Source organism: Cyrtonyx montezumae, unplaced genomic scaffold (genome assembly GCF_038088225.1).
Source record: "Cyrtonyx montezumae isolate F1298 unplaced genomic scaffold, pur_monq_1.0 scaffold_10, whole genome shotgun sequence".
NCBI classification, from domain to species: Eukaryota; Metazoa; Chordata; class Aves; order Galliformes; family Odontophoridae; genus Cyrtonyx; species Cyrtonyx montezumae.
The window spans coordinates 46,999,550-47,014,129 of NW_027071826.1; the positions used below are offsets into that span (position 1 = coordinate 46,999,550).

The 14,580-nt window shown below is 37.3% G+C and overlaps 1 protein-coding gene across 8 annotated transcripts in view; it reads left to right on the forward strand.

The window, feature by feature from the left end:
- Nucleotides 1-14,580, forward strand: part of SOX6 (SRY-box transcription factor 6) — a 361,252-nt gene that overhangs the window by 267,545 nt on the left and 79,127 nt on the right. For 6 of the 8 annotated variants that reach the window (XM_065755272.1, XM_065755269.1, XM_065755275.1 and 3 more), the window contains 2 exons: nt 869-992; nt 8,364-8,443. In XM_065755272.1, coding sequence (XP_065611344.1) covers nt 869-992; nt 8,364-8,443 — 204 coding nt within the window. The remainder of the gene's footprint in view (nt 1-868; nt 993-8,363; nt 8,444-14,580) is intronic. The other 2 variants (XM_065755268.1, XM_065755270.1) reach the window with 1 other exon arrangement.

Sequence of the window (14,580 nt, forward strand, 5' to 3'; positions counted from 1 at the left end):
ACATCTCCCATTTTATATACGTTGAATGCAAATCCTAATACAAAGTGAAGAACGTTCTGCTTTTGTACGTTTGTACTCTTTGATACATTTATTAAGGTCAAATTAAATTTGATATAGTAGGTTTTATTCTGAAATGCTCTGTGTATGTAGCTCCATAATTGCCAAGGTACATGATAGTGCATAAAACTATAAAACTGCTTAGACAGATGAGCAATTTATACATTATAGTGAGCTGTGTATGGCCAAGGATGTTAGTTTAATTGGTAGTCAAGATGTTGGAGCCTTAAATCTTAAGAGCTGGAGTATTGTGTAGGAGACTGTTTAATACTGTGGCGAATATTTGGAATGATGTACCTCAGTTGTTGGTATATATATAAAAAACACAATGTCTTAAGATCTCAGAATTAAAATTACCCTAAGGATTATAAAATTTGACCATCAGAGTGGCTAGTGCAGTGTTAGATTACTTCTAAAATACTTGTCATTCTACTGTCCGTGACCAAAGATACGCAACCTTGCGAAAAAAGAACAGAAATACCGCTCTTCTTTTTAAAGAATCTGTGGTATGTTTTAAAAGGTTTAATACTTCTTTACCTCATGCCAGGGCAGAGGATGTTAACTAAAACAGAAAACCAAAAAATAGCAAGAAGGAGGAAAATGTGCAGTTCACTGAGACTGCTACACCTTTGACACTGAGGGAAAACAATGTTAGTTGAGGGCTTTGATGTGATAATGTGAAATTGGCAGGGATTACATTAAGGAGAAGGTTCCGTGGGACTATGTGAACACAAGAACACTATCAGTACTGCAGAAATACCTGTCAAGACAAATTTGTGCTATTTCTGATCAGAAACTCTCTTCTGTTTAGCAGGTTCAGGGTCACATGCCTCCGCTCATGATCCCAATTTTTCCACACGACCAGCGGACACTGGCAGCGGCTGCTGCAGCCCAGCAGGGTTTCCTCTTCCCCCCAGGAATAACCTACAAGCCAGGTAAGCTGACAGGGATGTGAAGCTATTTAACATTTTAAGATATTAACTGTAGCTTCTTATGCAATCTGTCTCATATACAGGATACACTACTGGCATAGCTGGTTGGAAATAGTGTGAAGTTTTGCAACTCCGCTTTAAAAAGCTTCTGGTTTGAAGGATGTAGATGGAATATTAGTTATTGAAATGTTGTGTCTTTTTTTTAACCATAATTTCCCCAAAAGTTATTTCCTCTAAATATTGGCCTACTAATCTACTAATTTGCATCTGCTATGCCCTTTGCCATTATACAAAAGCTACGTATCTGTAATTAATTGTGTTATCTTCAGTATTCTTGTCTTGTGCCAAAATTGTTACTATTAATTAGTGATAAAAGTCAGAGCAAGCATAATTTAATTATCAGGCTTCAAATGGGCAACTTTTTGTTTGATTTCAATCTAAATAATAAAAGGTTTCAGTAGTTCAATCCCATTCATCAGACTTGTAACAGGTCACATAACCTTGCAGTGAAATATGTTTTGAGATGATTTAGCAAATGTTATGATTTCTTTCTTTTTTCCTCTGAGTTTACAGGACTCCTGGGGAATTCAATTAGGGATATAATGGTTTGAAGCTACTTTCAGAGTCTCCTTGTAAACAGGGCTTTAAATGTTTAAAGACACATTGCCAAAGGAATTCAATGTAGGAAGATAGTTAAGTAAATACGAGTCAACCTTATTTTCATTTGTGCATTCTTTGTAAGTGACCTCAGTCCAGAAGAAGCCACCTTATTTTGCTCATTAATTCCCTGTCAAGCTGCCTTTAGCATATTAACCTGATAATAGCTATGAAACATAAATACCAGATTCTTTTTTTGACATTAAATATGAAATGTACAAAGTAAAGCATTGATCCTGCTCCCCCTGATATTAGTGGTATTTCTGCAGTTGGCTGCAGAAGGAGCAGGGTCATATGCAAAGTAAAGCCTCATAATAGATGATATAAACAGTGTGCTAATTAAAAACCAGGTTGAACCTACAATCTCTTCTAGCAAGTTTACTTAATATTAGATGAAATGAGGCCAAACAGGATTTCAGCATTTTCCTAAGCATTTCCGTTTGTCCAGCTCAAATCTGCCTCTTTAGTCTAGAGACATTCCTCTTTAAACACCAAATATTTTTAAACACTGAATCCTTTAATTATCTTATCTGCAGTCTTAAAACTCCCAAATTTCTTTTCCAATTTGCCTTGCTAGGGCACTACATTCAGGAACCAGCTAATGGAGCTTTGAAAGGCAGCTGGCTGTAGATGGCACAGGCTGATGGTTATTCACACATGTAACCACCTCACAACACTTGGGGAACAAAGTGAGGAATATTTTCTCCCCAAAGACGTGATTAGAATTGCCAGTTGTAGAAACTAATATTTAATAAACCTGGCTAATATTTATCATCTTGCAGATGAGAGAAGGCCTGTGCTTTAGATTTCTTTCTATCCCTACTTTAATTGGAGTTGCTTTCTGAGTAGTCACTCTTAATGATTAAACTGTTGCTTCTTCACCCCCCTGAAAGGTGATATGTCAAATTGGTTCCTGTTGCTTTTGGCTCTGTTGGCTACTTGGTTTGGCAGTGACTCTAGAAGAAGAATACCAGCATGATTTTCTGCACAGGAACAAATTTTTGCAGTTATCCCAAGGTGCTCCTTACAGTACCTATCCTAACACTTTATCGAATTTGTACTGCTTTACCTGTGACCCTGTTGGCCTCATTAAAGAGGTGATAAAATTTAAAGCCATCTTTCTTACCTGCTGGAATGCAAAAAAAAAATAAATATATATATATATAGCAAATGTTAAAAGACTGAAACACAGACAGAAATCAAGACCTAGATATCTCAGAACAGAGCTAAGCCATTTACTAGTATGTTAGTGGTTTGTATCCAGCTAATCCTAATACAAGACCGAAGTCATAATGATCTGACTGTACTTGGAGGCAAGAAATGAGAATATTTATATTTCTAATATATTTATTAAACTCTACAACATGTGTGGCAAAGGTAGCTAGGCAGGTTAGTAGTTTCTGTTGAAGAGAGGTCGTGATTTAAAGAAAACCCACCATAACTACAGTTTCTGTTGATTAATTCTTATTTTTTGGAGCTCTCATTGCAGTAGTTAAGAAATTAATGAAAGTGGAGATTAACTTACACTTTTCATAGAGAGGGTTCTTCAAAGTCATTTCTGAGGAATAATTATGAACTTGACTGCTACTAGCTGTACTCTTCTACCTTTGTGAGAAATGAAAGTTTCACCTCTAAAACTGTCAGTTTATAGTCGCTTATACTTCTGAGGAAAGAAGGCAGATGCATTAACCCTTCAGAGAATTACAGTTTTCTTTTTGCCTGCCTGTTGGGCTTTTTTTTGTTTTTTGCTTCGTTTTACTCTAGTTTGATGTAGACAAGACTAAGTTTCGACATTGCCAATTTTCTTTGACATTCAGAAAAGACACTGAAAGAGATTTCAGTAACAGGAGTTGTGGGAGTGGGGCACTTTTGAAACTATGTCATTTAGGAAATGTCTAATGGTTGTATGCTCACATTTACTTTCTTAGCCCACAGAATGGGCTGGATGTAAGCCATCTCTGATTTGAAAGCAGTGTCCCATTAGTGTCCCATGGCACCCAGGATAAGAAATCTGACCTTGGTGCACAGCTAGGGTTATGTGTATTTGTGTATGTTCATGCAGATGTTTCTTCATGGGCTAAATGGGAAGCAAGCTCATGGCTGTTTAGCTCAGTATCGAGATATCAGCTTGGGTAACTGTTGCAAATATGAATTTAAACTCTGCATTTAAACTAAAGTAGGAAAATATAACAAACTACAGTAAGTTGCACCCTCAGTGGGAATAACTCTAGTAAAGAAAGAGAATTAAACAGATTCTGAGGCACTTCCAGAACATGGCTGTTGAATTCCCGGGCTCTCAAATGTTAAGAAAACTCACAGAATTGCTGATATACAGCTATTATTTGTATCTGACAAGACAGTTTCCTACTGACTGGCTGGATCTATAATATTAGGTGGCTGTAGCTCTCTTCCTCCATGTTCTGAAACTCTAGGAGGTGAAAGATCCCGAAGTTAGCAAGAACTCAGGACAAGTAATAATTACATTAGAGAAAAAAAACCCCAAAGTCCCGTGCTTCCTTATGTATCTCAAAGTCATGTAATATAATTTTCCGGCATGGTAAATACTAATTGAGAAATCAGAGCTGCATAGACCACCTAATTAATTTTTTATACATATTTCAGTATTTATGGTGTATACTGGATTAATTAAAACTTTAGGGCACTTGCATCTCAAATGAGTGCTGTGACTGTTGACCTGAAGGCACTTGACAAGCCTCGCAGAGTACCTGGTTATGGGATTGACCCTTATTCCAGTGGGAAGCAGAGAGAGGCAGCTGTTAGGAAGTTAATACTTACCCAGAGCTGCCACACAATTATTAGGATCGCATTCCAAGTACAGCAAAGCAACTATTCTAGCTTTCTGACTGTGGCCATAGTATATACTTCTTGGAACTGCTGGGTAACATAAATATCATAATACCTTCTCTCCCAGTGCAAATTTCCCCTTAACTAACTGCATGAGTACACAAAAATTCAGTGGGCTGGAGTATTCTTGAATATGATTAGTGTTTCCCCATTGGTGCCTTGGGTAAAGAGGCACTGAGCAAGATAAGAAGGAAGGTAGCTCCTGCCTCCATTTTGCAGTGCCTCAGGAGTTACTTCTTTCCAGGTTCGTGTATAGGAGGGAGCAGGGAAGTAGAATGGTGACCGAGGAAAGAGGGAGGTTAGTGTAGGGCAGGAACCAGATCATGCTGGCTTTAGGTGTCTTGAAAAGCAGTGACCACTTTTGCTCAATAGTTTTCTGTTTCTTAGAACATTACAACACTGTGAGATATTTATCATAGAACTAATTAAACTTGGTGATTACATTAAGTAGTGTGCATAGCTAGCATCTTCTTAGATCCATCAGGTTTCACTGATATTCATGTCTGCTTACTGTGCCTGTGAGGGGAGGTCCTGCAGTGTGTGATCTGGCACAGCTTTTCTGCCGCTGTTTCCTATTATTCTATGATTGCATAAGGATAATGTGCAAATGGCTGTTTCAGATCCATATGTGAAGATACAGGTTTTAAGGCATAATCCCAAAATGGGTAAGCCATCATCAAACTGAAAACTTGGAGAGTCTTAAAATCATATTTTATGAAAGACTGGTAATAAACCAAAGCCTTCCCCTACTGTGATTCTCACAAGAGCTGACTCTTCTGTTGGCCAGACTTCCTTCTTTTCCTTACAGCTCACAAAGCCATGATCTGGAAAGTAAGTCCATACATCCTATAAATAAAATCCAATAAGCTTCCTCCCTTAATCCAAGAGAAACAGAAGAACGTTTAACATTATCTTTACATAGAACAGCACGGTACAATTTTATGCTGCTTTTCTTCAGTTGAAGATGTTGCTCAACCTGACAAATGAAACAGAAGTCTGGTGTGATATTCTGTAGCTTGTAAACACCAATTTATATATAAACAGCAGCAGCCAGATGTAAATAGACAATCAACAAAGCAAGGAGATTGAAGAGATTGTTTTGCAAAACATGACAGATTTTCTTTTTTTGGCATTCTTCTTAGGCCTGGTTATGAAAGGCCAGAACACCCTGGTACCTAAAGCATACTTGTCTGAACATGTTCTGTCCTATTTTGTTCAAATTTAAAAGAATGGATCTTCACGCAGGCGTTCCAAACTGAGGAACAAATTTGGAGTAAAAAAAACACCTCTACAATACATTGACTGATTTCTTGCCAAGACAGCTACTGAGAAGCTTCTTGATCCATTCTTGCACTGAGAGAGTTAGAGAGGGGAAATATGTACCTTCTGTAATTAAAAATTAAAACCAGTCAGTTCCCTGCATGCTCAGTTTCCTCAAGGGAGGAAAAAAACCTGAAGTACCTTTACTCTGCTTTTACTGCTTTGTGTCAGCAAAGTATTCCAAGGCTGACAGAGTATTAATTTTTGTTCTCTGCGTAATAACACTGCTACGCACCAGGACTTAACCAAAATTTAGGGTATTAAAATAAGGACAAAAAAAATAAAGGCCAGTAGGGTGTGTTAGTAATAAATAAATGGCATAACTATGAAATTATACTTTCCTGTAACAAAAGAAAAAAACTGTAGCCAGCAGGTGAGTGAGAGAACACTATAGGGTGTGGTAGAGAATACTGTTAAATTAATTGTGAAGCTAAAAACTCCGTGTGTCTGCCTGTGTGTGTGGGGGTGTGTGTGTGTGTATGCGTGTGTGTAAAATATCTGGCTATTTCAAACCGTAGGAGCGTGACAGCTGTGAAAAAGGAGTGCCGCAGGGAATTCTTTTAGAGTTTGATTTTTTTTTAAATATGTTTGACATGGAAAATGTTTTAGTACAAATAAAGCAACTGGTATTGAACTTAAAAAGTATATGTGGAGGGGGGAGGGAGAAAGAAGAGATTGCTGTGTGGAATAGGAATGAATTATTCATGATATTTAAAGAAAGAATGCCTCCAAAATGTTCTGCAAGACAGTCCATGCTGATAACTCGGATGGTTATTTCCCCCACCCCCCTCCACCTCCATTTAAAGCATCATTAATTCAACATCTTTGTGATTTTTTTAAAACCTTGTTAAATATTTCTGAAAGTAATGTTATTTAACAGAGATTAGGTCTTATTTATTCAGATAATTTCATATAAATATCAAAGAGATGAGTAGATTTGCTTAACCACAAAGAGACAGTTTTAATAGCTAAAGAAAAGAGCTAGATTTTTTGTTGCCTTTTTTTTATTTTTTTTCAAAGAAAGAAACAACAACATCTTTGCAAGCTAAAATCAACCTCATGAAAAGGGGAAAATAAGAGGAGATATTTTGAACATTACTCCATAGGACACCAGTTCAATATAGTGTTAGCGAATGCATTGTAGCAGAGCTCCATATGCAATCAGAAGCCAATTGTTACTGGACTGTGTACAAGCACATACTGTGCTCAATGATCTGATGAGGTATTATGGATATGATGCGAAGAGACCTTGAGGATTAGACATGTACAATTTATTAAAAAAGTGAAACAACCGAACATTTTAACTGAGCTGAACACAATAGCACTTCAGGTGGTAAATAAGAAGAGTTCTGAGAGATCCAGTGACTGCCAAGACTTTGAGTATTGTTATTTACTTTGAGGGTGTTGACAAAAAAAAAAATCTAACTCTCTTGGAATGTCCGGATTATTTTATTTTGGATATGATATTTTTCCTCATTATTACATTATGCTTTCAGAATGGAAAAGTTAACGCAAAACAGGCTGATTATTGTAAATCTCGGAAACGTACGGAAGAGCAGTATGTTAAAATGTAGTCTGTATACAGAGTACATAACTCTGACTTTCAATAAGAAACTTGAGCCAAAGCGATATTCCATTAAGTCATAGTTACAGCGTAATTTATCCATCACTGTATTAATTTTTACATTACAGATTCCACTGATAAACAGCTCCAGCATTCCTTCACTCTTCATATGGACTGAGTCTCAGTGGCACTGTGTGACACCATGTTGCACTTACTTTTGATCAGCAGTATCTCTGGTTTTCTAAAGTACTTTCTGTCCTCTCTATGCAGAGGACACACATTTTCAGTTCCCAGTAAAGAGAACACAAAGATTTTCGGGTCTGGATCTTCACGTAACTGAACAACTACTTCATCTATTAAAGTTGAGTAGGATCCCAGCTGTAAGAGATAGCTAAAATTATATATAAAGCTAATTTTAGATGATTTAGTTTTATTTTTGTCACTGGCTATCTGAGAGATGTCCAATCAAAGACAACCTCAACTGTGTTAAATCGGCTAGGTGGCTTTCCCAGGAAAGAGCTACTTCTTACTGAAAGGAAAGTACTCTGCATTAATTAGAGCTGAAATTTCTTGGGTTGTGGTAAATTCATCCCGTTTTAGGAAACACGGTGACATTTATTTAACCTTTGGGAGCCACTGAGGTTTCCTAGGGTGCCTTGTCTGCGTGTCTGTGGCCTTAAGTCTCACTTTGTGCCCAACTTTACATGCCCGATTTGAACATGGCTTGTGAAAAACAAAAATCATGAGTATTACATCTATGTTTTGCCAGTTTGCCTACCAGCTATCTGCTAACAAAAAAGTTCCAAGGGAGCATGGCAAGTCCATGCCCAGCAAAGCCTTTTGTTTTTGCAGATGTTTAGGCTTAGAGGAGTGCTGTGGAGCACAGGCAATCCTAGGTCCTTGTTTGCACTTGTCTGCTGCTATTCTCTGCTCATTGTCTGAACCTGCACGCATTGTTCTCCCGACAGGTGATAACTACCCTGTGCAGTTCATTCCATCAACAATGGCAGCTGCTGCTGCTTCTGGACTCAGCCCTTTACAGCTCCAGGTATGTGCCAGAACAAAAAAATGTGGGATCGAAGCCAAAATTTTAGGGGAAAACTGCTAACCAGCTGTATGCTAAATAATAGCCTGAATGTTAAATATTTTTTGAGCTCAGCCCAGGAGGATTAACACCTTATGTACGTATGGTACTGCAAATACAGCAGCATGCATTCAACTTTGATACTCCAAGTGAAAGACACTGTTCTGTATACTTTACATAAGCAGAATTAATGATATTTTCTTTATTATATGACCAATCAGTGAGAGACATGTGAAAAGGTCTTTTGCCACTTCATTTTCATTTAGTCTTTTCCCTGTATCTGCCTGATACTACCTTTAATTGGGGGAGTGAGTGTATGAAAACCAGTGTGCTACTGAGACTTTTTTTGCACAGTGTGGGGTTGACAATACAATAAATTGCAAGCTCATTTGACTTCTGTATTTAGGTAATCTCTACCATTCCGTGCATTAAGCTGGTCAAATGCCAAGCATAGTCAGGATGCTTGGTTTGGTCATTTATGCTTTTTTGGCATAGGAGAACTGAAATGTTGTGAAAAAAAGATTTATGTGCCATGTTATTAGCTAGCTTTTTGTGGCAAGAAGTTTTTAATTTCACAAGAAAAGACACAACAATGTCATAAATAATGAAGAAACAGTCAAAAGCTTTCAGAGTTAAAATGTGTGGAAAGGAAGTGACAGTGAACATGAGAGGAAAGGCCATTAAAGATGCATGTAACTATTTGCAAGTAAACCTTTGAAACCTCTGTTAAAGTTCGGTTCACATACAAAGTAGGAATAAATTGTGCCTTGAATAGCAGTGCATTGCCATGTTAATATCCAAATATCTACTTTGCTTATGCAATTATACCTTTTTCCAGAGGGACCAAAGCAAATTAAAAACCCTCTCATCTTTACCCATTGCTGATATTCTTATTGTGGAGTTAGGATAAGTGAGAATGGGACCAAAACTCACTTTTCATCCACGGAACAGTCAGAAAAGACCCCCTGAGCTTGTATCTGACATGACCTAAAAGCAGAACTTGGAAAGGGAACACCCTGGCACTTCAGAGCAAGATCTCCCAGAATGTTTGTGGGTCATAATAATATATTAAGACTGTCTCTTAGACAAATTTTAAAAACGAAGAGGAGTTTTACAAAAGGAAATGTAGCAGGTTCTCAATTTTAGCCAGTATCCTTTGACAATCTGTATTTGCGTACTTATTGAAGCAAAAGTCCCGTTAGCAGTTATAGATGGGACCCACAGACTTTTTTGCACATCGGCCTTGACCAGAGCGTGCAGCAGTACTGCATTTTCCTTAATTTTCATAAATTATAGGCTGAGCTGTTAAAAATGATATGCACAGATAAAGAACTGTTGAAGAAAGTGGTGTTAATAAATTCAAAATATTTGTGTGCTTGAGGGTATAGAATTTCCCTTCAGATATATTTACTGTAAAAGAGTTTTTTGGCTTATTTCCTCCTACCCTTTCGATTTCATTTGAATTTCACTTCTATGGCATTTCAAAGTCTTTAATGTTTCATGTTCATGAGGACTTAAATAATAGAGTACTTGGCCTTCAGTTGGTACCTGCTCATCTGATCATCAAACTGGCTGAAGTCTATTGACTTGTAGTATTAATATTTTCTTTGTGTAATTTCCCCAAGTGTACCCTAAAAGAAAATTTCATTCATATGTGGAAGGGAATTTGTTGTTATACGTTATGCATCATGAAGAATGTTAAGGGTGTAGCATTTCAGCTCATTTTTTCATCTTTGCTTCCCTTCCCCCTTCTTTCTCTGTCTTGCTTCCATGTACCCCACCCACTTATTTATTTACATAAATATGTGACCATGGTATCTGAGTATTTCCCAAGCACTTAAAATACTGATCACAAAACTAGTTTCTGTTCCTTTCAGCCAGTGGGAGAAATAGCTAATTAATTTTTACAGGTTCAGTTTTGTTACTACATGTGAGAGTGGGGACGGTATCTATGTTTGGATAACTTGAGGAGTAGAAAAACATTTAAACAATTAAACAAGCTTTGCAGGAGTTCTAATGATTCGGCTTTACTAGGACATTACTATCATTTGCAAATTTCATTCCCTGATCTATATCCAGCTGCAGTGGAAATTATTTATCAGCTTCAAGCTTGTAACCTCCTCTTTTTTCACTTATCTCATTGGCGATGACCAAGCTTTGAGTAAGAGCTACTAGCAATTCTGGGTTCACTGTGTCTTAGGACAGCTGCTGGGGAAGCTGTGAATTTACTAGCAGAGAAAGCAATTTACTCCCAGGTACGTTGTGTAACAGTAGCAATTATTGCATGGAGGATGTTTCTCCAGTGACAGTGACTTATAATTAATGGTTTGTCTATCGCGTTGAAGCTATTTAGCCCATCAGTATCAAAATGTGTTTTCTCTGGATGTCTGTGGCTCACTTGTGGATAGTACATCTGCTTGAGTTGAAGACTGTAGTTGTAGTTACTACATGTCTATACCATTCCAGAAGTAGTTGAATGTTCTGCCCTGGGTTGATGTCAGATAGCCTGTTTTCATTTCATACTCATCTCGGGAGGGTGACATTGTGGCAATGTTGAAAAAAAGATACAAACTGTCCCATGTTTCCCATTGACAGCTGAGCCTTGTCTCGCAAGTTTCCTAGACTATTTGGCTAAGGTCTAAATTATGTGTTCTAGAACACATGTTCTTGTTAGGACCTTGTTTATGAGGAACAGTTCTCCAGCTGTTGTGTAAGAGGGACAAAACTGCTTCTTTTTAGTCCTCCAGCTTCAAACAACTGTGAGTAAGTCCAACCAGATCAAGTTGTGCTAAGTAGGTTACAGGTACAGTACCAGAAACACCCGCAGCAGGTATGCACAGAGGTGTGTGAACCAGTTCTGATGCACATTACAACAGAAGTTTATGGGTTTTTTTTTTTTTTGTTTGTTTTGTTTTTTAATAATCAGTGAAAGCAGAAAAAAAGAAACAATAATTTTCATTATTTTATTTAGACACCTTCTGTTCCATTTCTCTCCTTTTGCATTTCCCTAAGTTTTGTCCTTGGTTCTCAAGTGGCTGCAGTGATATTAACTGATTGTAGATACGTAAGGAGAGGAGTAATCTTGCTAAAAGAGTGAACTTGAGCATAGAATGGATTTTCTCAACTCTTGTGATAGCAGTAACCTAGTTATTGGGAAGTCTCAGTGGTGGCAGAGATGGCACCTATACATCCTTACTTTCAAACAAGGCAGATTACTGTGTGCTATTTATGGTTTAAAAAGCCTTCATTCTTAGATGCTTCTACAAAGCAGCCCATGTGCTAAATAAGGAAATGTTGCAACTCTCTCAACCACAACTGATAAATTGTTGATAGAAATGGAAGCACTACAATGATGCTAACTGGAGGTATTCCTAAACAAAGCAAGCTCTAAGAAAGAAAAGACAAACAAAAAAGCTTTAGTTCATAATTTATTTCCTAAACTATTTGTCTAATTTGTCCTTTAAAATTTATCACTTACAACCCTAATGAACCTTGGAAAGTCTTAACTGTAGTTGCAGCTGTGTTCTTGAGGCCTGAAGTTTTTATAATTGATTTAAAAAATGTAAGTTTTAACTAAACATGTATTTATCTATTACTGTTCTCCCCTCCCATCTCATCCTACTCTTTCAAACTCTCTTCTAATTGCAAACAAAGTAAATGACCTTTTGTGATACCACTGGGTGTGGATCCAGCACACCGCTGAAGCATTGCATAGCCTGCCTCAGGGGCACAATATGAGGAGAGTGAAGGCCAAAGAATGCTATTTTTAGTTGAACAGTTCAGCAGATGGAGGCAGGAATACTCATATATCTGAAGGTTGAGGGGTTTGAACCATTAATTTTGATAATGTATTTAACCCTGGGAACAATCAGAAACTGTAACTCTAAGGTTACAATGCTTTTGACCTTTGGAGAACAGAGGGCACTCCGTACAGTAAACAATATATTACATTCCTACTTATTCCAATTCTCTCACACATATAAATTTCAGGACACAGTTGACATTTGCTTTCCTCAGCTATTTTAGTGCTGGTTCTTAGAGTAAGTCAAGAAGAATGTGCAGGAAAGAGGCCAATGTAATGCGACAGTCATGTAAATACAGCCTTTAAATAGCTAAGATGTTAAATGTGGCCTTTTATGAAGAGATATTATTCTCAGGAACTAGAATCTTGGTGACTTACTATTTCAGTGAAAAAGTTGTTTCAGTGGACTGTTTCTCTTAAGGAGTTTCCTCTATATGCAGTAACCTTAAAGCAATTTTTAGTGGGTCTAATGTGATCTGATAGTGATAGCTTACAGTCAAGGTGATTTGGTCCCACTCTGGTACCACATCTTGCAAAGTGATGTACCTGCCTTATGTCTTATTAAATGATGCATGCTCCTCTTCAACAAATATAGCAGTTAAATATCACGCAGCTTAAGTATTTCTAATTAAAATATTTCCATGTGTCAGCATACTGGTAATGTATTATTTTAATCCATTTATTTTGTTTATGAAACAGTGACATATGTTTAGATTGTGAAATATATGAGCCTTAAAAATCACTTTATTGAAGAAAATTAATTTCTACAATGCTGTCTCAGTAATGTGTTCACTCACCCAGTCAGTCACTGGCAGGGCTGCCAGTCTTAATGTTGGTTAGACACAGTTTAACAGTTCTATCTGACAGAACACTCTCGGATGTAGGCAATAATAATTTTTTGGAGTGCAAAAACGTTACGGTTTTCCTTTTTTTTTTTTTTAACACAATGAAGAATGGAGATTGGATAATTGTGAAAGAGATTTGGTGAGACCAATCAAAATTAAAAACAGCCAGTTAGCTTTTCAAAGTTAGACACTGTAATTTGTTTGTCAGCAGGTAGATGTTTGGGTCAGCACTGCAAGTGAGTGACTGTCAGCGGGAATTCCTACAAGACAAGTAATTTCCCTCAATGTATTACTGACAGATTGCTCACTTCTTCGAATCACTAGAGAAAACAAACTTAATATTGTTACAGGCAGAGTTTCTGTCTTCATTAGCCTTACAGAATGATTTTATCTAGCATTCAAAGACTACTGAGCTCTAGGTGGGCATAATTTAACAGTATCTTCCTTATTACGATACAGTGAATAGTGGCCTAAATTAAGGGAATGGTGTGCACAAATTTCAGCATATGGAAGTAGTAAATTAAATATTTTGGTCCTTTTCTTGTGTAGAAATGCGGGTTGTAGCACAGGAAGGAAAGAAGTTGAAAGAAGGTTTTTATTAGGGCTCTGAGAGACTAAGCAAGCCCTTTAATGAAAATAAAATTAAAAATATGCCAAGCTTGCAATACTTAAGAAAATTTAATTAAAATCAATGAAACAGTTATGCCTTTCTCTGCTTGAATGTTTATGTCTACGTGTAATATCTGTGTTATCAAGTTGAATTATATCAGTGACAGTATCAGTGAAAATGATGTCACTGAGTCAGTATTTTATCATATAACCTCAATTATTTCCAGGATTTCTTAATACTCCCTCTTTTCCTCCTCCTTCTCATCTTCAGCCTTGAATTATCTCACAGACTCATTTTCATAAGGAAAGAACAGCCCATCAAAACTGAGGCTTTTGCAGTAACCCATCAGTTCTGATGAAATTGTTGCCAGGAGAATTTTCCTAGCTCTTTTAGTAATGACATTCCTGGTAAAACAAGAGGGAATCTCCCCACTTTCTTCAGTTTTGTAAAAACAGACAGACAAAGCCATTAACTAAAGTAATCGGACAGGTATAGCCAGCAGCATTACTGCTGCAAGACCCTTTTCTCACCTGTTTAATGCCTTGTATCTCCCATAACTTCTTTAAACAGAAACTCTTATTAGTTACTTTTATTCTTGCTTTATGGAATAGTGTTGCATTATGAAATACAAAATTTGCAATGTTTAAGAAGGAAGCTGTTTCCATAGTCTATAGTAGTTCTAATGCTTCCTTGGATGTGGCAAGCCTAAGTCCCAGGCTTATGATCCCCCTGTTGCAGGAATAACACTGGCCATCAGACCGTCACCCAGGCTGGTGTGTTCCCTTCAAATTGCCAAGCCCTCCTCCATCCAAAGTTCTGCACCTGCTCTCTTCCCTAATGCATG